The sequence below is a fragment of the Podarcis vaucheri genome (assembly GCF_965113315.1).
Source record: "Podarcis vaucheri genome assembly, chromosome: 1".
Taxonomy (NCBI): domain Eukaryota; kingdom Metazoa; phylum Chordata; class Lepidosauria; order Squamata; family Lacertidae; genus Podarcis; species Podarcis vaucheri.
The window spans coordinates 23,279,933-23,305,419 of NC_138759.1; the positions used below are offsets into that span (position 1 = coordinate 23,279,933).

The 25,487-nt window shown below is 42.6% G+C and overlaps 1 protein-coding gene across 1 annotated transcript in view; it reads left to right on the forward strand.

Annotated features, from left to right (window-relative positions):
* ITPK1 (inositol-tetrakisphosphate 1-kinase) overlaps nt 1–25,487 on the forward strand; it is a 136,311-nt gene that overhangs the window by 66,299 nt on the left and 44,525 nt on the right. The window contains exon 3 of the mRNA XM_082233928.1: nt 13,765–13,890. Within this exon, the coding sequence (XP_082090054.1) occupies nt 13,765–13,890 (126 nt within the window). The remainder of the gene's footprint in view (nt 1–13,764; nt 13,891–25,487) is intronic.

A 25,487-nucleotide genomic window follows, 5' to 3' on the forward strand; every position in this document is an offset into this window, starting at 1 on the left:
AAACCGAATCCCCACATAATGAAAAGGACATTTAGTTTTACTGTGTATTGGGGTAGGAATAGGTGTTTGACTCTGTGAAACAAAATAGAAAATTCCTTCCAATAGCACCTTAGAGACCAACTAAGTTAGTTATTGGTATGAGCTTTCGTGTACATGCACACTTCTTCAAATGCATGCACATGAAAGCTCAGACCAGTAACTAACTTAGTTGGTCTCTAAGGTGCTACTGGAAGGAATTTTTTTATTTTGTTTTGACTATGGCAGACCAACACGGCTACCTACCTGTAACTGACTCTGTGAACTTTGAGTTCTGTGATTCTCTGAGTGCTCCACCATGTGCTCTGCACAGTTGGGCACAAATCCCACATTTATATTTGCTGGAAATTACATGGTTTTGTTGCATGTGAAAAAATGAACATAAAAATAAAACACATTCATACTACACAGAGGTTCTGCTGTCAGTCCAGTTGTTTTCCACAGATTCACAATGTATTATGCCCAAATGCCACTGCATGCACAGGCGATTTAGATAGCCAAACATCTGGGGTTTGCTCACTTCCATACTTCTTGCGGTTTGCTGGTCGGCAGCAGTCATTTTCAGTCAGAAACCATGGAGAGAGGGAGGGGAGAGAGAAATCAGAGAGCAGCAGAGATCGGACAAAGCAATTTCCCCTTTGTCTCACTTTTGCTAGTCAACTGCAGCCATTTTAGGAAGAAACCATGGCGGCAGGACGGGAGAAAAATAATGGATTAGAAATGTTCCCAAAGGAATCTGTGGAAAATGTGTACTCGTTATGCAAACGCTCAACTAACGAACCATTTCGAGGAAACACATTCTGTTCAGTAAGCAGGACTTGCATGTATGAAACTGTCCTAGTTTAGTTGTCGAAGGATAAAAAGTCATGATGAATTACTTTTAATGAGCTCGTATACGCATATAACTTCAGGTGCATGGAGTTGTTTATTACTAAAACCATTTTATTTCAACCTCTGGCTGAAAAAAGGCTCCCACAGCAACTTATGAAGAATAATAGCACAATCCCTGAGCTCATACTTAAAAGCTGAAAGACGTGGCACGAAAGGAAAACTGATTTGGAGAGAGGAGAGAAAATGGAAGCTCATGCACGTGGACTTGTACTGCTAGTTTAAAACTTACTTTAACTTAAGAAATAAACCTCTCACACACTTCAACAAAATAAAAAGATAGCCTTCCTGAAATGCCTGCCAGAAGACCTCTTGACTGTTATGTCCTCTTGCAGTTCTTTCAGCATTCATGGGAGTCAGGGCAGCACTGTAGACTGGTGAGCAGATGTGAATAAAAGCGAGAGCAAGAATGCAAGCCACTCAGCCGCCTTGTAATGTTTTAAAAGGTAAAATAGACACACCCTGACATCATGTACATGTTTCATAGAACGTCTGACGTCTGGCTGCTTCTTCTTTCCATGGGCATGGTCTCCCCCGTCCACAATAAGAAATGGTTGAATCATGAAAGGGCCAAAATAGAGGTACAGCTCTCAAGTAATTGTAGCTTCCCTGAAATGTAAGCATGAGAGGCTACGTAAGCTACTTCTCGTGTGCTAAATTTCTGAACTACTTCCTGGCTCCTTGATAACTTTGTGTGAACAAATCTAAGCAAGTATTGATCTGGCACTGGTTCGTACCAAGGCCTAATCCCGTATCCAGTTCATTAAAAGTTCTCATTAGTCCTGATAATCTTTTTCTGGTAACAAGCTTGGCCCTCCGAGAGTCTGCAGTGAATTTAAAGTAGAAGTGGCTTTCTCTCTTTCTGATGTTTGTCAGAAGAAAAGCACATTATTTAGAAGGGTTTTTTTGGGGCGGGGGGGTTGGGTTCCAAATTGGAACCTGTCTTTCGTCTTGGATTGTGTTGGGACACAAAAGCTTTCAGTAGATTTTTGTTTCCGAAATCTTCGGCTGGTAGCAAATATAGGCAGCCAATTAGGGAGCTGACTGAATGGGGTTTTGTTGCAAAACGAGCTCCTTCTTTAAGGCTTTTAAATTTCAAGTAAAAATTTCTGTGTAATGTGTTGGCAGCTAGGAAGTCAAAGCTGTTGGGAGTTTATGCAGTACAGTGGTACCTCTGGTTAAGAACTTAATTCGTTCTGGAGGTCCGTTCTTAACCTGAAACTGTACTTAACCTGAGGTACAATTTTAGCTAATGGGGACTCCTGCTGCCACTGTGCAATTTCTGTTCTCATCCTGAAGCAAAGTTCTTAACCCGAGGTACTATTTCTGGGTTAGCGGTGTCTGTAACCTGAAGCGTCTGTAACCCGAGGTACCTCTGTATAGAGAAAATCATCCATGCTAAACTGGCCTGCATGGTATGGTCAGAATTTAACATTGGATTTGGGAATAATCTTGACTGTATTTATATCCTGCTTCTCAATTTTAAAAAGCTGAACTGGGGAGATCTGGGTTTTTTTAAAAAAAATCTGGCCAGTCTTTAATTTATTTGGGCCAGCAAGAGTTTGGTCTTTCTCACAGGTTCTTTTGAGGATAAAATGAGAAAATGAACACTCAGGTTTGCCACCTTGAGCTCCTTTCATAAATAATGAGTTGCAAGTAGCTCAGTGGTAAGGGAAGAGCCATAGCTCAGTGGCAGAGCACTTGACTTGCATGCGGAAGGTCACAGGTTCAGTCCCTGGCATCTCCAGCTGGGCTGGGAGAGAGAGACTCCTGCCTCAAACCCTGAAAAATCACTGTGAATCAGTGTAGACCATCCTTTCTCAACACTGGTTCCCCAGATGTTGTTGGACTACAACTTTCATCATCCCTAGCTAGCAGGACCAGCAGTCAAGGATGATGGGAGTTGTAGTCCAACAACATCTGAGGAATCAAGATTGAGAAAGGCGGGTGTAGACAATACTGAGCAAGATGGACCAGTGATCTGACTGTGTACAAGGAAGCTTCCTTTGTAATAACCCATCGTTAAATTTTTAAACATTTATTCACTAGCTATCACATTATACATCAACAGCGCCATAAATTATGTGCTTTAAAACAGAAAAAAGTGCAAAAATGTCCTATCGTTATGTAAATACAATTTGATGAATATCATAAAAATCAGGATCATAAATGTAATTGAAACATCATGTTGAGTATGCTCATTCTAAACCGTTGAAACAGCCTAGTGACTATCTAAAGCAAATGCACTTTGTCTAGCTACTTCTCTTGGGTGGAAAATATATAACAAATAAAATATGCTGTGTGTTAAAATTGCACCTGGGTAAAGGCTATGCTTGGAATAAATACACCTTCAGGGGTTGCTATATTTGACTGTATTAAATGCTCACATCTTTAACCCTACTGTGTACAGAAAGCCCACAATTTATGCACATTTAACTTGTGCGCATTCAGGTTTACATGTGTAGCAAAAAATCAGGCTGAGTTTGAACAAAGCACGCATTAGCTAAACAAACTATGGCTCAGCATTTTCTGTGAGCCAGGCTAATGACAGTGATCTAAATGAAAGTAACTGACAGGGATAAGTGATTTCATAAAGTGTTAAAGTGTTATATTTGCTTTCTGTCTTAGATCATATTTATGTTTGTATTGTTTTCTCTTCTCCCTCGGTCACATTGAGTCAGTGACCCAGCACACACACTACAAACCAGTCAGTGCTCCCTGCTGTCTTCAGTTGCAAATCCTTCCCCATCCCCCAAGTTACGTATTTTTGTGTTTTTATACTGTAAATTGCCCTGTAATTGTCAGATGAAGGGTGGTATGCAGTGCTATTTTTCTAGAAAAAGAGGTGCTGTTTCTCACTATGAACACTTCCCTTGCTCTTTTAGAATGGCAATGGCGCCCACCTGAGAGGTTCTGGATCTGAGTTCTAGCTGAAAAAAGCCCCTGCGGTATATAAATTTAATAAATAAATCCTTGCTTTCCAACAAGGATTTGAAGTGGGCTTAAGTGGGCTTTAAATGGGCGAACATTTAAAGTGGCCAGCATCCATGCCACTGCAAAGAAATAAATCCCAAAGGCAATGGAAGGCCAAGGAGGGATTTGTTTATTTGTACTTGTATCATTGTAGGTGCAGTGCTAAACCGTTGTGATTTTTTCTGATTGATTTTATTGAAAGATTTTCATAGATAACAAAGGTACATACAATGTTCATAGAGTCCTAGCTACAGGTCACTGAGACACTGATATCATTAAAGTAAACAAAGGAAAGGAGGGAGAAGTGGGGATGGGATCGGCTCCTGATTTTCATGGATGTGGTTTGCAGGCAGTCACCATTAAGTTTTTACTAGGCCAGTGCTGTCTTTTTGTTTGAGTAGCTCTCATACACAAAATGATTGAAGGAGAAATGTTGGGGACAAATGTTGTCGTTATTAAGTCGTTTAGTCGTGTCTGACTCTTCGTGACCCCATGGACCAGAGCACACCAGGCACTCCTGTCTTCCACTGCCTCCTGCAGTTTGGTCAAACTCATGCTGGCAGCTTTGAGAACACTGTCCAACCATCTCGTCCTCTGTCGTCCCCTTCTCCTTGTGCCCTCAATCTTTCCCAATCAGGGTCTTTTCCAGGGAGTCTTCTCTTCTCGTGAGGTGGCCAAAGTATTGGAGCCTCAGCTTCACAATCTGTCCTTCCAGTGAGCACTCAGGGCTGATTTCCTTCAGAATGGATAGGTATGATCTTCTTGCAGTCCATGGGACTAGCAAGAGTCTCCTCCAGCACCATAATTCAAAAGCATCAATTCTTCGGCGATCAGCCTTCTTTATGGTCCAGCTCTCACTTCCATACATTACTACTGGGAAAACCATAGCTTTTACTGTACAGACCTTTGTTGACAAGGTGATGTTTGTTGGCAAGGTGATTTGTTGGGGGCAAATAATATACAACAAAAGATTGTTGTATATTATTACCATTGGAAGAGGATACCCATGGGCAGAATGTGGTGGTGCTACTTTTTATTTTTTTCTGTTTGCATTGACAACTTTTTAAGATAACAAAGCCAAGTCAACTTCTTTAGAGAGAAATACTTTAGAATGAGAGCAGCTGAATTTGCTTTTGGTTAATTCATACCCTCGGCATTGAAACAAATATAAATTTTGATGTTGTGGGGGTGGGGGTGGGGAAATCTACAGATACTTACTCATGTATCTGTGGATATTATCTCACATGACATCAGATGTACCCTGAACTATTGAACCTGGAATCTCCTAGAGCTTTAAATATAAAGTTGATAATGCCAGACAACTGGGGCAGACCCTAGACTTTGTTCTGCCTGAGGTGAAGGGCAAGATGGCACCGCCTCTATTCAGTTTACAAAAGGTGGCCGAGTCTTTTATCACACAGATACGCCCTGTTGGGACTGTTTTATTTTAAAACATTTATATGCCACCTTCCCAAGTAGTATTCTTCCAAGGGTGGCTTACATATTAAAAATTAGAAATACAGACACTCTCCAAAATTTATCGCCTGGTGTTGCAATGTGACTGAGAACCAGAACAAGTTAAAAGAATGCCCGATAAAACAGCAACGAGAGATTGGATATTATATTCTGATGGAAACTTGGGGAACGCTTTGGAGAAAGGCCCATAAATTCTCATTAAATGCAAACATAAGAGAAAACTGTTTTAAAGTTATGTGTAGATGGTTTCCAACTCTAGTCTGGTCTAGACTTTGCTGAAAGGTGTAAGAGAGAGTCTGGAACATATTTTCATATGTAGTGGTGGTGCTGGCATAGTCAAAGATACTGGAAAATGATTGTTGAACAAATTTTAATAACATTACAATATGATATACCATTAAATCCCTTTTTGTTATTATTTATTTTGAGTAAAAAAAATAAACATGTAAAACTTCTCATTTTATATGATCATAGCAGCAAGCATGTTGTTACCCCAAAAGTGGAAAACTTTAGTATTACCATATGGTAAAGAATGACTAAGCTCTAGGAATTTAAGAGCAAGAATAAGAGGAATGAACAACAATGAATTTACAGAAATATAGTCTCTAGCTCTTTATTCAATTATGCAAAATAAAATAAAATATTGTCTTCCAAAAGTATAATATGATTTTAGTCTGTTTAAAGTGTTTACCCTTGCACTTCTAGTTGAAGAATATTGGGAGTAAGGGGTGGTATGCAATTAAATTTTGAATACCACCCATTGAAATTAGTGAACATGAAATTAATTTCAGTGGGTCTACTCTGCATAAAACTTAGCTGAAGACCATCAAAGGACTGGGAAAGGTTTCTGCCTTAATGTGGTAAATGTGAGCATGATGCCCTCCAGATGTTATGGACTACAAATCCCATCATCCCTGACCATTCACCATGCTGACTGGAGCTGAACTCCAATATCATCTAGAACGTCACAGATTCCCCACCATATTCACATATGATCATAACTTCCCCTAGTTGCCTCTATCCACAATAGAAATCAATAAAAATTTTGTAGAAATCAGGGGAAAGTTGAATATTGGTATATTCCTAAACAACTTTTATTGAAAATGCTCCTCCCTGGTGGGGAGAGAGAGGGCAGGGGAATGTACTTTGTAGTAGTCACACAAATTAGGCTGCCCATTTATGCATTGCTAAAGAGAGAGGAAACGCATTAACCCCCCTCAAAAGGGGTCATAAAATCTGCATTTGCTAATTTATATGCATAGATGAAAATTTAGAAATTGCTATAATTTAGTTTAAATAGGATACATCTCGTGATGGGGAGAGAGACTGACCGGGGCAGTTGTTGTATTAGCTTAGCCTGCTGCTATTTTGATGGGTGACTTCTGTCCACAGCGTTCCAAACAGAGAATGCCTTCAAACAGAGGACTGTGCTCTGTGAAGCAGGACACTTGCCCACTGTAATGCAAATACTTTATATGCAGAATAGTACAAAAGTATCGCCCAACCTCATCATGAATGTCTCCACCTGGTGCAGGCTTATGTAAAAATAGCAACTAGAAGTTATTTTAACATCCAGATGTTCATAATCAAATTGTACTGGATTGGACAGATATTCTCCACCTTGGGTTTTTCCTGTTCTGTGAAGAATAGGAAACTTAGTGCTTTGACATCTTTCCTTCATGGTGAAAGTTGCTCCCTGCTTCAGTGCAAAGATGTTTGTCCGGGCAGACACTGAAGGGGGAGAAAAAACTGGGAAAATTCCACATGGAAGTATATTTCCTTTCTCGACCCTCTGCTGTTTCAGCAGAACCGGAATGGATAATTAGATGACTTAACTGCAGCATGTAAGAACAGGGCGGGAGGGATAAATGGAAATCCCATTTGTTGAACTTTTCAACTCTTTGATTAGCTTCTGCAATGGTTTGTTCTGAGTTTGCCCTTTGCAACGGGATCAGGATAGTTCTTCTGTCACAAAGGGAGGTTTTCATGCCACCAGTTCTGCCTCGGTGCCCTTTGGCTCTATGCTAACTGCTGCAAGTATTAACATAGCTGAGCTGATTTTGGCAACTGGACAGGGGAGGGGAGAGCGGCGGCGGCAAGGGGAGGGGAGGGGGAAGATCTCTTCCAAGTGGGTAGAAATGATATGGGAACACATTAAAGTTGATTAAACGACTTAACAAGCGGCACGCACAGCATGGCTCTAAAGTCTGCCTGGTTGCTGTCAGATAGGCTAGCTGCTGTAGATCTTTACGTTTTACTAATACATCCATTATCGTCATTTCCCAGTCATACATGTGTGGCTTTCTAACTGCTGGTGCAGCTTTCAGTCTGTGTCTGCCATGCAGCTGTCAGTTAGGCACACCTGCTTTAAGCCTGAGGTTCACACCCATGCACTTCCACGCAAAGGCTTTCGGGCCTGACTTAGCTGAGAAATTGTTTTACATGACATCTGCAGCTATATAGACCTCTAATCCCACTTTATGGAAGCTTCTTCGTGACTGAGCAATTGGGATTCAGCAGGGTTTTCAAAGCTTGAGAAGGTGCACTAATGTTTAAATTTAAACATGGCTGCCCAACTCCAAAATCACATCTCTCTCTCTCTCTCTCTCTCTCTCTCTCTCTCTCTCTCACACACACACACACACACACACACACACACTAATTTAATTTATTTACTTGCTTACTTACTTACTTACACCCCACTTTTTCAGACAATCATTTCCTCCAAAAATGGCTTACATCAATCATAAAGTTGAGGACCTGTCTTCAGGCTTACAAGCTAAAAAAACAAAAGCAAAAAACCCATAGATATACATAGAAAAGGACGTGGCATGAAAATATACCAAAGCGGTGAGGTAAGAAGCATTTATTCTTGTTTCAGACCAGGCTGATCTTGCTGGTTGCTCTTGTTTGGAGAGCAGCTTTGGAGTGCCCCCTTTGTCTTTTGACCCATGGATGGGACCAGAGTTTTGTTTTTCTGCTTTCTTCTGCAATCCCAGGGCAACCAGAACAGAGTGCTCTTCTTGGCTGGGGGTGGGTTGAGGGTTGCAAACGCCCTTCAACTGTTCCTTCATTGGGCGATGGATGGGGCTGGGTTCTTCTGCACCTTGCCATATTGTTGTTTCTGGATGTCAGAGGGAGAAGCTTCCCAGTTGCTCTTGTTTCCCTGGCTGATTGCAGAGACCAACATGTGGTCCCCTTCAGCTCTGCAGTCCCAGGGCAATTTTCTTTGATGTTGTTACTGTTAAAGAGGCACGGATTTCTCTTGCTTACAACAGAGGACTCTTCGTCTTCAGATAGGGATGAATAATATTACGAGATTTTGGGGTGGCAATTTGCTTCTCCTTAGGCTGATGTCTACTGAAGCATTTCTAAAGGCCTGGCTGCATGATGGAAGCTCATGTATCGGTAGTGAGCTCACGCACTTAGTCATGACAGTTATGTAGGCAGGCATCTCCATGATCGATTTCCAGCCAGGCATCTCCCAAACTGACTTACCTCACAGGGTGGTTGTGAGGATAACACAGGTGGGATGTGGGAGAACAGTGTACGCTACCCTGAGCTGTTTGGGAAAATGGCAGGATAAAAATGTAATACAGTGGTACCTCGGGTTAAGAACTTAATTCGTTCTGGAGGTCCGTTCTTAACCTGAAACTGTTCTTAACCTGAGGTACGACTTTAGCTAATGGGGCCTCCTGCTGCTGCCGTGCGATTTCTGTTCTCATCCTGAAGCAAAGTTCTTAACCCAAGGTACTATTTCTGGGTTAGCGGAGTCTGTAACCTGAAGCGTCTGTAACCCGAGGTGCCACTGTAATAAGAATATATTGGTAAGAGATTATATGGCAAGAATGAATTGAAGCTTTTTTTTTTTTTTTTGCCCAGGAAACTGCATGCTAAATTGCTTGGTCTTGATGGACTGTGATAAACTGAAATCTCAAATGTTGAAGCAAAGGAAGAAGAAAAACAAGCTATTCTGGCTCAGTAACCCTAAGTGAGCAATCATACTTATTACAAACCGCCTTAGGAATACCATATACAGACTTTGGCCAAGGTCAATGTAGACGGGCGCTGTACATTCTGTTCAGAAGAAGGCTTACCCGGTGCCAGAGAACACTGAAATTACCAGCATTGAATTGTACAATTTATGGAAATATGTTAGTGTGCCATAAATCTGATGCTGGAGCGAAGTACAAAGAACATAGAAATGCTTTTGCCTTTGTAGGTGTTACAGCATGAGGTGCAGTCATGAACTCTAGATTCTGGCACCCTCCAAATGTTAAACTTTAATTCCAATCAGTACAATGCAAGTTAGATGTTAACCACATTGGGTTTAGTAATCAAAAGAGTTTTGTCTAACTATCATGTGCAGAATTCTTGAGTTGCGCTCCCTAAAACTGCTGTAAGAGCAAAATAACCCTTCATGTTTTTATAGTCCTCTATATAGGGCTTCATAGATACATTATCTTAGTAATCCCTAGAAATAACTTCAGAAATGCAGGTCATTATTATAACCGAAATAAAAAAGAAAGCGGGGAGCATTCTCTACAACAGGAACACACAAAGTGGAAAAGAATTCTAGGCACACACGGGGAATAAAAAGTTTCATTTATAAAGTTTGTGGCTAGGGAACAATTGCAGGAGAAAAATGGTAGATGTCCATAGAGAGATGGCACCTGGGGTTTCAATGCATGAAGTGGCCAATTATGAATTGTTACAGCCTTTAAGGCATTCTTTCCTTTCTAAGATTTTTATTTCCTTTCACTGAATAACCACCCATCTCTTCTTGCCATGTTACACCTCCCTCGCTGTATCCCGCATTGAAAAGTCCCTTGCCCTGGAGTCCTTTCTTTTATTTTGGCAGCTTTTGTCTCCTAGTTGCGGGGTCCAGAGTCTGAGAGTGAGAGCAATGCGCTGAATTCTCTGGAATAAACCTTAACATTTTGGGGGGTGAACATGTCAGATGTGAGGGAAAACTTGGAGAGATGCTGCAAAGACCAGGAAGCAGGAGGGGCTGGAATTCCAGCCAAGGAGAAACAGTGGCTCGTTGTTTTGCTCAGCAGAGGGCCATCAGAAATGTGCACTAGACTTTGTCAGACTTGTGACAGGAGCTGATATTTCTGCTGAAAAGGCTTCATGTAAGGACTTTTCATGCCAGTATACAAAGGAAAGGTGGAAAAGCTCCAAACCTTGCGCAGTTTAGAAATGTTTACTTTCTACAGCTATGAATTGTTCTGAGAACATGGAGAACTTCTTTGCAAACAGCTTAATCTTTGCAATATCGGTCGAAGCTGTTGGTTCTCGCTGTTTGGGGTCACGATCTAGAGAACCTGTTCCGCATTTAGAAATCTGCTTACACCATACAGAGCAGCGCTTTCTCCTATTCAAGCACTTTGGGCAAAAGAACCTTCCCCATTTAGAGGAAAACTCGAGCAACATACTGAGCATTTGTTCCTTGTGTTCAAGCGGTTTCAGGTGGCTAATTATTTTTCTTAACCTTGTGTTGTGCAGGAACTTTACATATTATGTGGCTAAATATGAGCAGTATGATTCTTTGCCCGCTTGACCCTCGCATCTTTTAGGGTAAAGATTTCTGAATTGAATAATCCTTGCAGTAAACAGGTTAATATGAGGATTTTAAAGTTGTGATGGCCAAATAGCTGATTCATCTGTAATGTACATCGCATAACAAGGAATACAGTACATAGAAGGCATACCTCTGGCCAGGGAGGTGAACCCCACTCCCCTTTAAAAAACGAAACCTCAATTTTTTGCTTTCCAATTTTTTCCATGAGTTTTTGCCTGCAGACTAGACCAGGTGAGGGGAACCTTAATCCTCCAGATGTTGTTGAACTTCAGCTCCCATCAGCCTCAGCAAGCATAACGATGGATGGTGGGATTTGTAGTTCAGCAACATCTGAAGGGTCAAAGGTCCCTCACAACTGATCTAGACCAGTGTTTCCCAAACTTGGGTCTCCAGCTGCTGTTGGACTACAACTCCCATAATCCCTAGCTAGTGAGACCAGTGGTCAGGAATTATGGGAATTGTAGTCCAACAACAGCTGGAGACCCAAGTTTGGGAAACACTGGTCTTGACCATGACTGAGGAACCTTTGGCCCTTCAGTTGTTGCTGAACTACAACTCCCATCATCCATCGTTATGCCTGTGGATGATGTGGACCTCCAGATGTCCTTCCACAATTCCTGACCATTGGCCATGCTGGCTGGGACTGATAGGATTTGTAGTCCGACAACATCTGGAGGGCCACAGGTTCTTCCTCTCTTCATTAGATGCTCCCCAGCATTGGAATTTGTAGCAGGGGAAATAATTGCATCATGTTTGCATGAATACAAACCAAGCAACTGCGTGGTTAAAAAACAACAGCTTCTTATATCTCATCCTTATTTGAATTGTTTACATTCACGCTATTTGGGGTGAGGGAATAATGGCTCTTGCACTGCTGCTGCTGGATTCCTTCTTCCCCTTCCTCCTCGCCTCCCTGCTGTGACGTTGAACTATAGTCCTGCTTTCCTACAGCTGCTTGGAAAGGGAGGACAGGAGAGCCCTTGAGTCTCAAGTTCCTCCTTTATAACAGCTTAAAGTTCTTTGTGACTCTGCAATACCAAAGTGCTCTTTCCGTCTCTTGCTCTGCATGTGCAGTTGTTGCCTTATGCTCAGCCGCATGATTCAGTACGTGTTTTGTGGTGGTGAAACTTTTGTTTGCCTTTCTGTCTCCTGCGTTGCATGCAAACGACACTAGAACTTAATTGTCTCTGTTACATCCTGCTTGTCTTCCGAGGAACTTGGGGGCCGTGGAGGGAAAGTAGAGTTCAAACGGAAGCAAACACAGTTCTTTCTTTTTTAAGTGCTGTGAGCAACCTGCCTGCAGGCCAGCCTGATCACCTGATATAAGTGAACTTAAAAGGATGCTTCTGCGCATGCGAAATTTTGCTATTTCAGGGTCGCTTGCCAATGCCTCACTAGGGTCTTGTGTTCTTCTGCTGAGCCTCATGCACTTCCTGTAGATTTAAGGTTGTTGTGCTATTGGGACACACAGACAAAGGCATGTTCCGCCCATGCACTTCCCCCCAGGATTTTAGAGTGGTGATTTGGCATTGGCAAATGCAGCAGTTTCTACTACTTAGCTTTTCTGGATTTCCTCTTTCTTTTTCAAAACACTTATCTTTGCTTGGCCACATTAAATAACAGTGCACTCAATTAATTCCAAATCAATACGGAGCCCAAACTGCAAATGACAATCACAGGCCCCACCTGCGTGTTCAAAAGTGGATCTGTCCTGCTGAGGTGGTTAGATGCAAAAGAGGACCTTCAGCAGATGTATAAAAAGAGAAGATTTCAGCCGGTATAGTTTGTCATGCAATGTACATTTCCTGAAATTTGCTCTTCTACATAATAATTAAATTTAATAATTTGAATAAGTGAAATTATAAAATTATTTATATTATTAAATGAAGAAGCAATAAAAATACAATTAAAAATCAATATGAATATTCAGTGCAATGGGTGTGCCATCTCCCATTTTCAGCCACAAATCCACAGACATACCATAGACCATCTGAAGAAAGCTTGCAGGCCACTGATGGTCCACAAGCCACAAGTTTGGGGACCCCTGGGCTAGATGCTACAGAAGTGGCCTTGGCATAGTTCTTCCTTCTCTGTTCCTGTGGCACAACATGGTCTAGCTTTATTCATTTGCTGGTGAGAGGTGGGGAGGGAGGCCCATTTAAGCATTTGATTGGATGTCTTCCTACATAATCCTTCCCAACTCAGAATTGGATATGTAAGATCAATTGTTCCTTGGTGCAAACATTGAGTGCATGACAGTGGACAAGAGTGCCTTAAGATTCATCTTGGTGCCCGGAGGGATACAGACACAAGAGGGAAGACAGGTCAAGGTGGCATTGGAGATATTTTATTCTACAAAAGCTTTAGCTTTGGCTGGAAACTTAACCATACTATGAGCCTTCGGACTATTCTGAAGAAAACAGGAATAAGTTTGCAGGTATCTTGTAGGGCTGCAGAAGACAGGCCTGCCTGGTGATATTGCAGAGCTACTGTCTTGAGTAGATAGAACTGAGCTAGATAGATCAATAAGCTGAACTGGTGTAAAACATCTTTGTATTCTGACTGCAGTGGTTCTGGGAAATGGTAGCTCATGGCTATTAGTTCAGCACCCCTTAGAATGCCACTGCCAATGTGACGCAGGTGTGTAGAAGGCCCAGCTCAGTAGGTCAGGTTGGCATGTTCAACTGTACAGCATGATATTCTCATATTCTCTGTATCTTTATATCTGGAGCTGAGTTTCCATCTGAACACCCAGATTTGATCTCACACAGAATAAACCTACTTCCTGCTTTTTTTGACTTTTCCAGCTTGACCTTACCAAACCGATAGAAGATCAGGGTCCATTAGATGTGATCATACACAAACTGACGGACGTCATCATTGAAGCTGACCAAAATGACAGCCAGTCGCTGGAGCTGGTTCACAGGTTTCAGGTGAGTAACATAGTCGATACCTTGTTGTGATTTATGGCGGATGCAAAGGACAAGAAGAAGAGTCTGGTTAAGCTATCCCTCCACCTGTAAATGGCAGTCCTATGGCCTTCTGCCTGTATTGCAGAACAGCATTCAGATGTGCAAAGCAGCAGAATTGCATGTAACGTGCTGTCGCCCTTCTCTCTGTGCCCATTGCACTTTCCCAAGGCGAATTTTCCTTTCCCCTCTAGCACATTGGTAAACTTGGGTCTGCTTGAATGTGTGAAGAGATGCAAATCGCATACGTGAGCACTGTTCCCTTGCCAGGGTATGCATCTGCAGCCCTGTGATTGTGCCAGCAAAAACGTTCAAAAGAGGAAATGCCCTGAGTTGTCTTGTGTTCAGGGTGGGGGTTGAGTAGGAATTTGATATCTTGGGACAGAACTACATGTTATGTATAACTCTGGGAAGCTGCTACAAACAGCACCCCTATAGCTTGTAGATGTTCTGACCTTGCGCAACGTTACTGGCTGGCAGCTGTGAGAAAGTGCTCAGTTTGATTATTGTCTCAGCATGGGAGGAAGTGAGCTTAAAAGTTACAGGGCAAAGGGATTTATTTGTGGTTTTCCTGTGCCATATGTTCTTTGTAGTTGCACCTTTAGACCTAGCAGCAGTGTTGTATTGCCTACAGTTAGGTTCTTCTAGGGCTCCCCTTGTGGCCAAATCATACCCACCTGGTGTCATATGTGATGTCAGGTGTTGCGCAGGTAAGGGCAGGGCTTGGCTGAAAGGCTGTTTCTGCAGGCTCAGCCGGTTGGCAGAGTAGCACTTTGAACAGTGTTTCAGAAGACCTGGAAGGGTGGGAAGGGGAGAAAAGTCACCTGAAGTCATAATGATGTCAAAGTTAGCCTGTGGGAGGTGGGGATTGGGCCAGAAAGATTTCTCACCATGGTCTGCAGCAGAAGGAAGAGTGAATGCAGTTAAGAAGCTAAACACAGGCATATTTCAGAACATGTCATGTGACCTGTTCCCTTGGCTATTCCTTTCATTTCCTTTTGGATGTGCAGGTGGTACAAAAAACACCTAACGTGGATATTGAGAATTACTGCTTCTGCAAGTCCTGAATGCAGCATTTTATGTTGCTGACATTTTCTTTCTTTCTTTCTTTCTTTCTTTCTTTCTTTCTTTCTTTCTTTCTTTCTTTCTTTCGTACAAAAACTTCAAGGTGATACCTTCTTAAATTAAGAGGAGCTGTTCCAGTTAATTGGCCAGCCTTTGCATTCAAAGCAGAAGTTTTCAACTGATGCTCTTGCAGCTTTAAGACGTTTGCCGTCGGCTGGGTGAGCTCAGCGTATTAAATAGCTTAGCTGGAAACAAGCTTTCAGTTGTTCGGTATTGAGAGGCAAGCGCCATTTTAAACAAAATAAATACAGGAGGACCTTTGCACAATGGTTGCAGCCAAGTAGCATATTTCAAATAAACAAAGCAAGAGAATTATTGTTCACAGAAACTATTCTACACTTTAAAAGTGGATTTCTTAAGAAATACACTTTAAACTATATATAGTTTTAAGTACCTTCTTGCAGGACTACTTAAACCAAGTACAAAAGTGAAGGTATTTCTGTTCTCCATAGCCCAGGATAGAGGACTTAGAGGATGTGCTGTTTGTCTGCCCTGGGACTTTTGTGTTGTCTTCGTTTGGGCTAATCCTCTCCTCCCTACGGAAAACAGAAGAAAACCTCTGCTGGATCAGGATAGAGGCCCATCTTGTCCATCATCCTGTTGTCACAGTGGCCAGCCAGATGCCTCTGGGAAGCCCGCAAGCAGGACCCGAGTACAACTGTGTTTTCCTTACCTGTGATCCCCAGCGTTTGATATTCAGAGTAAACACTACACAAATCTGGAGTGGAGTCCCTAAGATGGTTGGATGGCAATTTGTATGCCTCCTTCTGGCAACTCCTGCAGCCAAGCTGGTATCTAATGTATTGCTCTGCTTTCCTCTGGACCACATCAGTGAGGCTGAGAAGGTGGGTCTTGTCATCTAGGCATTCTAGGACCTCCACACAAACTCCACCCAAGGAGGTCATTTCAGTGCTACTCACCCCTGGAGGCACACTCCATTGTCTCTCGAGACAGATGGATACCAACAACATTATTATCGCATGGGGACACCCTTACACACCTGTCTTCTGCCTAATCAGCTCTGCAGGCTTCCTGTTGGAATGGTTGGTGCAGAAGAAGTTGACTCTGGACCATGTATAACTGGCAATTCGCCTACCCCTTGTGTGCTCTGTGATGAAAAGCCTCTGCCAAGCGCTGCAAGCTTCTGTGATAACTAAACAGGAGCAAGAAATCCTCATCAGTGCTTGGCAATGTAAAAACACCACTCATCTGACCTTGGAGTTACTTGACGCAACTGGGTATCCCTTGGGCTCATTACTGGATATTAAATTAAGCTATGTACTAATTAACAGCTACATGAATAAAACATTGCCCCTCCCTCCTGCAGTGGAAGGGTCAGCACCAACAATCTCCTGAGGGGGTTTCTACCCCTTGAAGTGTAATTGCCACGACTCTACATTTTAACCCTTTAACAACTCACAACTGTCCATAGAGTCACAGGTTAATCCTGTGTCCAGGGCGGCTGTCTACCAGCTCCATCTGGTATGCCAGCTGGGACCCTACCTGCCTGCGCATTGTCTCACCAGAGTGGTACATGCACTGGTTATCTACCGCTTGGACTACTGCAATGTGCTCTACATGGGGCTAACTTTGAAGGTGACTCCGAAACTACAATTAATCCAGAATGCGGCAACTAGACTGGTGACTGGGAGCAGCTGCTGACACCGGTCCTGGAAGACCTACATTGCTCCCAATACGTTTCTGAGCACAATTCAAAGTGTTGGTGCTGACCTTTAAAGCCCTATACAGCCTTGGCCCAGTATACCTGAAGGAGCGTCTCCACCCCCATCATTCTGCCCAGACACTGAGATCCAGCTTTGAGGGCCTTCTGGCGGTTCCCACACTGCGAGAAGTGAAGCTACAGGGAACCAGGCAGAGGGCCTTCTCGGTAGTGGCACCCACCCTGTGGAATGCCCTCCCATCAGATGTCAAGGAAATAAACAACTATCTGACTTTTAGAAGGCATCTGAAGGCAGCCCTGTTTAGGGAAGCTTTTTAAGGTTTAATGTTTTACTGTGTTTTTATATATGCTAGAAGCTGCCCAGAGCAGCTGGGGCAACCCAGCCAGATGGGCGGGGTATACATAATTTTATTATTATTATTATTATTATTATTATTATTATTATTATTATTATTGCCAGTTCCCAACATTCTGTCACTTTCTTATGTGATCAGGAGGGAAGAACCCACAATGTAGCTATTCATATCTGGTCACAATTGGCTATCGGTAGCTAGGCCAGGGATGGAGAGCCTATTTGACCCTCAGAATTATCCCCTGGCTACACACCTTCCTCAGCCTCCCAACTTCTTCCCAGGCCACCCCCCTCACCAGCCCTGTTTTCTGCCTCCTTGATAGTTTTTATTTTATTTTGTCTAGCTAAAATGTGTCCCTCACAGTGCTTTTTCTTTGCTTGGATGGAGGACGGAGCCCCACTTCTCATATTGTTTCGGAGAGTCATCACCCGCCAGCATTTGAAATTTGCCAGGTGCATTTTGCACCTGGATATTGGCCATTTGCCAATCCAGTGAAGATGCGCCTGACGTCTCCACTACCTGGAGATGCACGCCTGGGGATCCTTGGACCCTGACTGTTTCCACACATCGTGCAGAATTCTATCCATTATATTTTATCTGCACAATCAGAATGAATTTCAGGAACCAAAAAGTCGTATTGAAAAAGCTGACTCCAAAATGGTAACTAGGCACTCCGTTTTGATGACTGTAACCCAGGTTTAAGGTGCCATTTGACACCTAGCTTGTATATCTGATTTTCTAACACTGCCACCTGCCCCCACCTGGGAACTCAGTTGCAAAAGGTGCAAGGTGCTTTAGGGGGATAGAAGATTCGGAAGATGTCTCCTGCCTGCTCCCTTTCCAGTAGCAGGAGCATCCTTTGAGGAGGTGGTTTCCTTCCTTCCTTCTGGATGCATGCAACCCAACAGCAATATACAAGTGACTGAATTCACAATTATAATTTATGAAGCACCTTAGAATCTAGGTAGTGTGCAATAGTTGTATTAAGAAGAACAAACACTGCCCACAACTTTTCTTTAGAAGCGCCTTTGTAGGGAGAGGGGAAGACCGTGGTTCAGTGGTACAGTACCTGCTTTGCATGGGATAGCTCAGTTGCATAGTACTCCCAGGCTCATGGGTTTGAGCTCCACGTTGGGCAAAAAGATTCCTTCATAGCAAGGAGTTGGACTAGAATGACCCTTGTGGTCTCTTCCAACTATACAGTTCTATGCTTCTATGAAGGTCTCGGCTTCAGTTCCTGGTGTCTCCAGGTGGAGCTGGGGAAAGCTCCTGCTCGATCCCTGCAGAGATGCTTCAAGCAGTACAGATCTAGGTGGACCAGTGGGTGACTCAAGGCAACTTCCTATGTTCCTTTGAGTACAAGGAAGATGGAGAGGCAGAGATCAGATGTCAAAGGCTTGGTAGCAAAGGTAAGTTTTCAGAGGCTGCTGAAATGTGTGCAAGGAGGAAGAAGCACAGACTGTGCAAGTTCCAGAGAAAAGGGGGCAGGAACAGAGAAGGGGAGGAAGCAACCCGAGGTTTAACCAAGAGGAACGTTATCAGTAGACTCAACCAAAACAAGAAGGCAAATGAAGAGAAAGAAGCAGAGATAGATAAAAGGAAGTGAAGAGATTTTTTTAAATGAACAAAAAGAAGCAGCAGCAACTTAAACTGGATCAGCTAAGGAAATGGAAGCAAATGAATAGAATTCTTTAACGAGGGGAAAATGTGGGAGAAAGGAGATGCAGGGTGAAGGTGAGAGAGATGCCAGTCAGAAAGAAGAGAGAGTAATCAAACCATGAAAGAATAAAATAATAAGGCACTGTTAGGAGTAGAAGACAAAAGACATTTCAGGCTGATACCAACATGGTTTTCTTTGCTGGAGCTTGAATGAAAGGAGTGGGAGTGGGGGGAGAGTTGGAGAACTCACAGTTCAGCATTTGGAGGAAAAGGAAGAATGCAAGTATTATTCAGAGTGAGAGAAAAAGAAGGTTCAGGTGTAGAAATAGGAAGGTGAGTGCTCAGTTTGGAATAAATTAAGCTTGAGGGAATAATACGTAACTCTGCTGGCACGGACCAAAGGACCATATAGCTGAGCGTGTTGTTCTCTAATTGTGGATAACCAGATGCCCATGGGAATCCAACAAATTTTCCAGGGCCCCAGGTTATGGTTACATCAGGCCACCACCTTGCTGAAGCTAAGCTTGGCTGGCTCTGGTTAGCGTCTGGATGATTGACTGCTTGGGTACTACACGTATTCTGCCCTGGGTTTCATGATGGCAAAAGTGGGATATAAATGTAAGGAAGTAAATAAATAAAATAAAGAGCAGAACCTGAGTTCAATAGCACTCTTCCACTTGTGTTCCTTAGCAACTGGTATTATTGGAAATATTACAGCCTCAGTTTTATTTGTTTTATTGAACAGAATTTGTATGCCGCTTAATTGTAAACAACAACAATCCTCTAAGCGGTTTTGACTAGTAGCCATTCATAGCCTTATTCCCCATGAATTTGTCTAAGCCCCTTTAAAGCCGTTGGTGATGACGTTGGTGGTCATCACTAAATCTTGTGGTAGCTAATATAATGAGAAGACAATTCAGTCAAAAAGTAAACAGGGGCAAGGAAGCCAGGGGCTTTTCTGGTTAGTAGGCCAGATTCTTATCGCCCCACTTCTGCTGGGCCAGATTTGATTGGTGGTTGATGAGGTAAGCAGAGAAATTAGAAAAAGTTCCCTCCCTCATCTTCTGCTTCTGCAGTGGTACCCAATATTTTGCCAGAGCCATGGCAGTGAAGCATCCCACATATTCTGTGGCCCTTCTCATTTCTGGCTGCTGTCCTTCAGTCCCTGCCATTGAGAAACAGCACAGCGGCAATCTAGTGCAAATTTAATAGAGAAAGAAATGCAATGGGAACCCCGAGAGATAAGAATGAAATGAGAAAGCATCAAAATCCAGGGGATGCTGTGATAGGATTCAAATAGGAAGATCAACTGGATATATGAAACTAATAATAAAACTTCCATTTTATTCAATAGAGTATAAAAATTAGAGGCATACTACTCCTACTACTCCTACTAGAACCCTCACCCACCCAAAGTAATACAAATGGTCTGTGAAGCTGTTGAATTGCTTTCATTCAGAAAAAAAGAAAACATTTTCCAAAATCCACTTCATACACCGTAGCCTGACTATTCCCTGGCTTGCTTTTCTTCACATAAGCCCTAGTAGATGTTTGCTCTTTTTAAATTAGATTCTGAGGATGGCATATTTCGTTTCCAGATATAATTGTACACTTGTGTGACACCCAGGCCGTTGGACAGCTTGTATGCAATTCTTATTGTACTCTTGGGTATGTTCAAGAAGGTGCTCTGCATGCGCTATCATTACAAAAATGCTTTTAGCTCCCTGAGCAGTTCTTTAGAAGCTATTGATTTTATCTTTGCTTAAAATGCACATTATGGAGAGCAGCTTCAGCTGCGTTAGTTCACTTGCTATTCATGCTCTAGTATTGTGCTCCATGCCACTTTCACTCAGATGCTCAGACATAATGGCCTTTCGTTTAACTTTGTCATGATTAATTTATTTACATTTTGCTGTGGCTTTAGCAACATAACATGGCCTTCTGTTGTAGCTATCAAACTTGGCTGCATATGTAAGAATATACAGTGATACCTAAGGTTAAGTACTTAATTCCTTCCGGAGGTCCGTACTTAACCTGAAACTGTTCTTAACCTGAAGCGCCACTTTAGCTAATGGGGCCTCCCACTGCTGCCGCGTGATTTCTGTTCTCATCCTGAAGCAAAGTTTTTTTTAAAATAAATTTGTATTACGTTTTGCACAAATATCTCCAATCAAACAATTTCATAAATGACATATTTTCATCTTTTGGACTTCCCTCAGCTTTTCTGACAATCATCCGTATTTAAATTTTTATCTACGCATTCCCCAAATTCAGTATCGCCTTTTAAAATACCTTTTCAAACATATTTACATTCTTGAAATATTCCTTATATTTTCACAAAGCTTCTTTAAAACCCACTAGCATTGTTTGTTCATCACATACACTCTTCAAATAATCTGTAAATTTCACCCAGTCCTCAATGAACTTGTGATCTCGTTGATATCTTATTTTTCCAGTTGGTTTATCCAGTTCTGCATAGTCAGTTAGCTTCATTCTCCATTCCTCCAGAGTCGGTAGTTCTTCCTGCTTCCATTTTTGGCCACATCCTGAAGCAAAGTTCTTAACCTGAAGCACTATTTCTGGGTTAGCGGAGTCTGTAACCTGAAGTGTATGTAACCCAAGGTACCACTGTATATATATATGTAAAAAATTGTGTCCAGCTTAATGGACAGTCACAGCTCTTTCTTCCAAGCTGTTTTGAACAATGTATTTATCCATTGTAAAAGTACAGATAAATACACTAGCCTTTGCACGTTACCCTCAGTGGAAATGCATGCTGGGTCATATTGTGTCTGGTTGACCTCGCTTTGGCTGTAGGTTAACTAAGAATAAAGTTCCACAGAAACCATGTTTACTAGTGGCCCTTAGTCAAAATAAAAAAAATTCCTTCCAGTAGCACCTTAAAGACCAACTAAGTTAGTTCTTGGTATGAGCTTTCGTGTGCATGCACACTTCTTCAGATACACTGAAACAGAAGTTGCCAGATCCTTCTATATAGTGAGAAGGTGAGGAGGGGTATTACTCAGAAGGGTGGTGGGAATGGGAGATTGGCAGATAGCTGAGATGAGCCTGTTGACGACTCTTAACGACTGTAATAGGTCTTACAGGAAAAGCCAAGGGGTGAGAAGGTGAGAAATGGCTTAGTCATGTATAATGGGATAAGAATCCAATGTCTTTGTTCAAACCAGGTCTCTCCATGGTTTTAAGTTTGGTAATGAGTTGCAATTCAGCAGCTTCTCTTTCCAGTCTATTTCTGAAATTCCTTTGTAGTAAAACAGCTACTTTGAGATCTTGTACAGAATGTCCTGGGAGATTGAAGTGTTCTCCTACTGGTTTCTCTGTTTTGTGATTCTTGATGTCAGATTTATGTCCGTTTATTCTTTGGCGTAAGGTTTGGCCTGTTTGTCCAATAGTGGCCCTTGTTCACCAGCTCTCCTGCTTTTACGGAGTTGAAGTTATCAGCCTGCTGTGAAGAATTCCACATGATCCTTTTTTATATGAAAAAGGGGGGAGGGAATGAAGTCACATAGGAATTTAATTTAGAAGGCATATTCCTTATAGCATTTCTAGGCAAGCCAAAGATCATGGGAGGGAGGCTTGGAGACAGAAGTTCATACATACCAGCTTTGTGAGCGAGACATTTTATTGCCAGGCTGGGTAGCTATCTCATCTATAAAAATTTCAAGATGACAGTTTTGCACAGATTTTAACAAAGCTAATAGCATGTAATGCAAGGAGCTATAGATTTCATTTATTATCTTCCCCATGCCAGTGCCAGATGAACATTATAATGCCCACCACCCTTTGCCCTTATTGTACCCCTGAAAAATGTGCTCCTGCAGAGACTCTAGTCTTTCTGCAGAATGGCAAGATAAGAAGGGATACTGACAGTCTGACAGTGATTGTAAGGCAATGGGAACTAGCCAGATTCTTAGGCTGGATGGTGAGAGAGAGCCTGTTACCCTTCAGATAACAGACTTTGGGAACTCGTTTAGAAGTGTAACAACTTGAACACCCCAATTCTGTGTTTGCACAATCCAATTCTGACTTAATTGCCTGGGATATGCGTGACCTTCGGGCACCTGCACCCAGGCCCTTTGCTTCCACATCACACCTCCCTTTTTGAGACTGGGGCAACACACCAGGAAACTGCACTTAGCACGCTTCTCATGGTACAAAATGTCTTGTGGAAGCAGTGGCAATAGGCCCTCCAAGATGCTGGGCATTTGGCAATTGCCCAATGGCACTGATCCCTAAGGCCAGCTTTGCTGATGCTTCTTTTGAAGAAGCACATTTCCTATTGCAGTCAAAGAGAGGGAAAGAAGGGAGAAAAACATTTTTTTAAAGTTCAGTCATCTGATATTTTTATTATAGCCGATTTCTGTTTCCCTTTCTCTCCCATCTTTGCAACTCGCTCTCAGAAAACACGTTGCTGTGGGCACTGAAGATTTTGTACAATTTATTTACTGGTTTGCAGAAAATTAGATCTCCCCCCTTCTATTTAAGAAGACTTTGCAAGATGGCAGAGTGGAGTATGTTGTTGTTGTTGTTGTTGTTGTTGTTGTTGTTGTTGTTGTTGTTGTTATATTTCCTTTGCCCTTCCTCCCAAAGGACTCCAGGACAGCAAACAACAAAGCAGAAAAACAGTACACTTAAAAATAAAATAAAAAAACATTTAAAAACACAAAGGCAAGTTGATTACAGCTTGGGGAGGAGTTACACACTGGGCAATCTGGAGTTTTGTGCAACATGTAGCCTGGTGTGTGCACTGTGTCCTTGTTATAAGGCTTAAAAAGTGACTAATTCCTATTGTGTGCTGTCCAGCGCCATGAGCTGTCTCACATGTGGTGCGTGTGAGCTCCTGCTGTCTATCAGAGGGCAAGAACAAATTGCATACCTATTGTTAGGCTGGTGCATAATGAACTTAGGACTTTGATCGTGCACAGGCTTTCTGCTGCCTAGGAACAACCCATGTTGCATTTGTGCTGCGTGAAAGCACTTGTCTCAAGTGGGCATTTCCATTGAAGGGCAGTAAGCAAGACAAATGGTTTTGTATTGACACGGCCACTCCTTCCTGTCGTTTTTGCCTGGACTGCTCCTCCAGAACACCTGCAGACTGTTGCCGTTTGGCTCTGCCACCTTTTCAATGAAGTTTTTAAGTTTTAGCGGCTTAGTCTGCACCCACACCCACACACCTGAGTGTGGGCAACTGCATTTGCTTGTTAGTTTCTCCTCTCTCTTTCTCAATCACCCTCTCTCACTCTCCCCCCCCCCAAAAAAAATTGTACATTGAGGTTGTAAGTCCTGTGGAACATGTCTTCTGCTAATGTTGCTGTGTAAGCTGTCATGCAACTGGATAGCACAGTATTATAAAATGCTGCATTCGCTCCTCTGACCATAGGTAAAGGAGCAATGGGTTTTGTATTAATTCTGCCTTTCTCTTAGTTTGCGCGAAGAAAGCCCACAAAAGAAGCCCAGTCCTTAAAATAACAAAATTCTATTTGCAAATCTAAAACAAAACAATCTGGTGTTTTTAATTCAAAGTCTTTGAGCCTACTGCTCAGGGAAGGCCTGAACTCACCTTGAGTTTCTTACGGCCCACCTGCTGATGTAAGCCAGATGGCTGCTTTTTCACAAATGGATAGATGCGTGGAGCCGATGGAATGTCTCCTTTAATTTTGCACAAGATTTTAGCTGTATTGCTGCTGCTGCTGCTGCTGCTGGGGAATGTTGTTATAGCACAAATATATATTGTTTTCTCTTGCAGCAAATGGATTATAAGATTTTACGGGAATAACTTCTATCAGCAAAGGAATACAAATGCCTGGTGGTGTGTGTGTGTGTGTGTGTGTGTGTGTGTGTGTGTGTAAAACTTCCACATGTCAAGAACAGAGGCAAAAATAACCTAAAGATAAATACAGTACAGTGGAACCTCATGTTACGTACTGTCCTCCTTACGAACGCTTCGGGTTATGAGCCCCGCTAACCCGGAAGTAGGTCTCCTGGTAGCGAACTTTTCTCCGGGATGTGAGCGGAAGTCGCGGGACGGCAAGGGGGGCACCATTAGTGAAAGTGCACCTCAGGTTAAGAACGGTTTCGGGTTAAGAATGGACCTCTGGGACGAATTCAGTTCGTAACCGGAGGTACCACTGTATTTAAATCTTTATGACCACCCCCATCTCTCAAGGCAATAACAGTCTTTGCAGGTCAGAGAAAATTGTGAGGCCCATTTGGATTGCTTAGCACAGGAGTCAGCAAACCTTTTTAGCAGGGGGCCAGTCCACTGTCCCTCAGACCTTGTGGGGGGCTGGACTATATTTTTTTTTTTGGGGGGGGGAGAACGAATTCCTATGCCCCCCAAATAACCCAGAGATGCATTTTAAATAAAAGGACACATTTTACTCATGTAAAAACATGCTGATTCCCAGACCGTCCGCAGGCCGGATTTAGAAGGTGATTGGGCCGGATCCGGCCCCCGGGCCTTAGTTTGCCTACCCATAGCTTAGCACCTCTCCCCCCCCCCAATTGAGTGTGTTCCCCATAATTTTCTCCAACATGCAAGGGGGTCCTTGGCAGAAAAGTGGTCACGGAAAGGGTTCCCTGAATACATTTTTTAAAAAACAGTGGTGTGCAACTAAGTCATACTCAGAATAAACACTTTAAAATCAGTAAGCTCAGGCTAGCCATGCCCACTGATTTCAGTTGATTTAGTGTATGACTTGGATTCAGCTTCCCTTTCAACC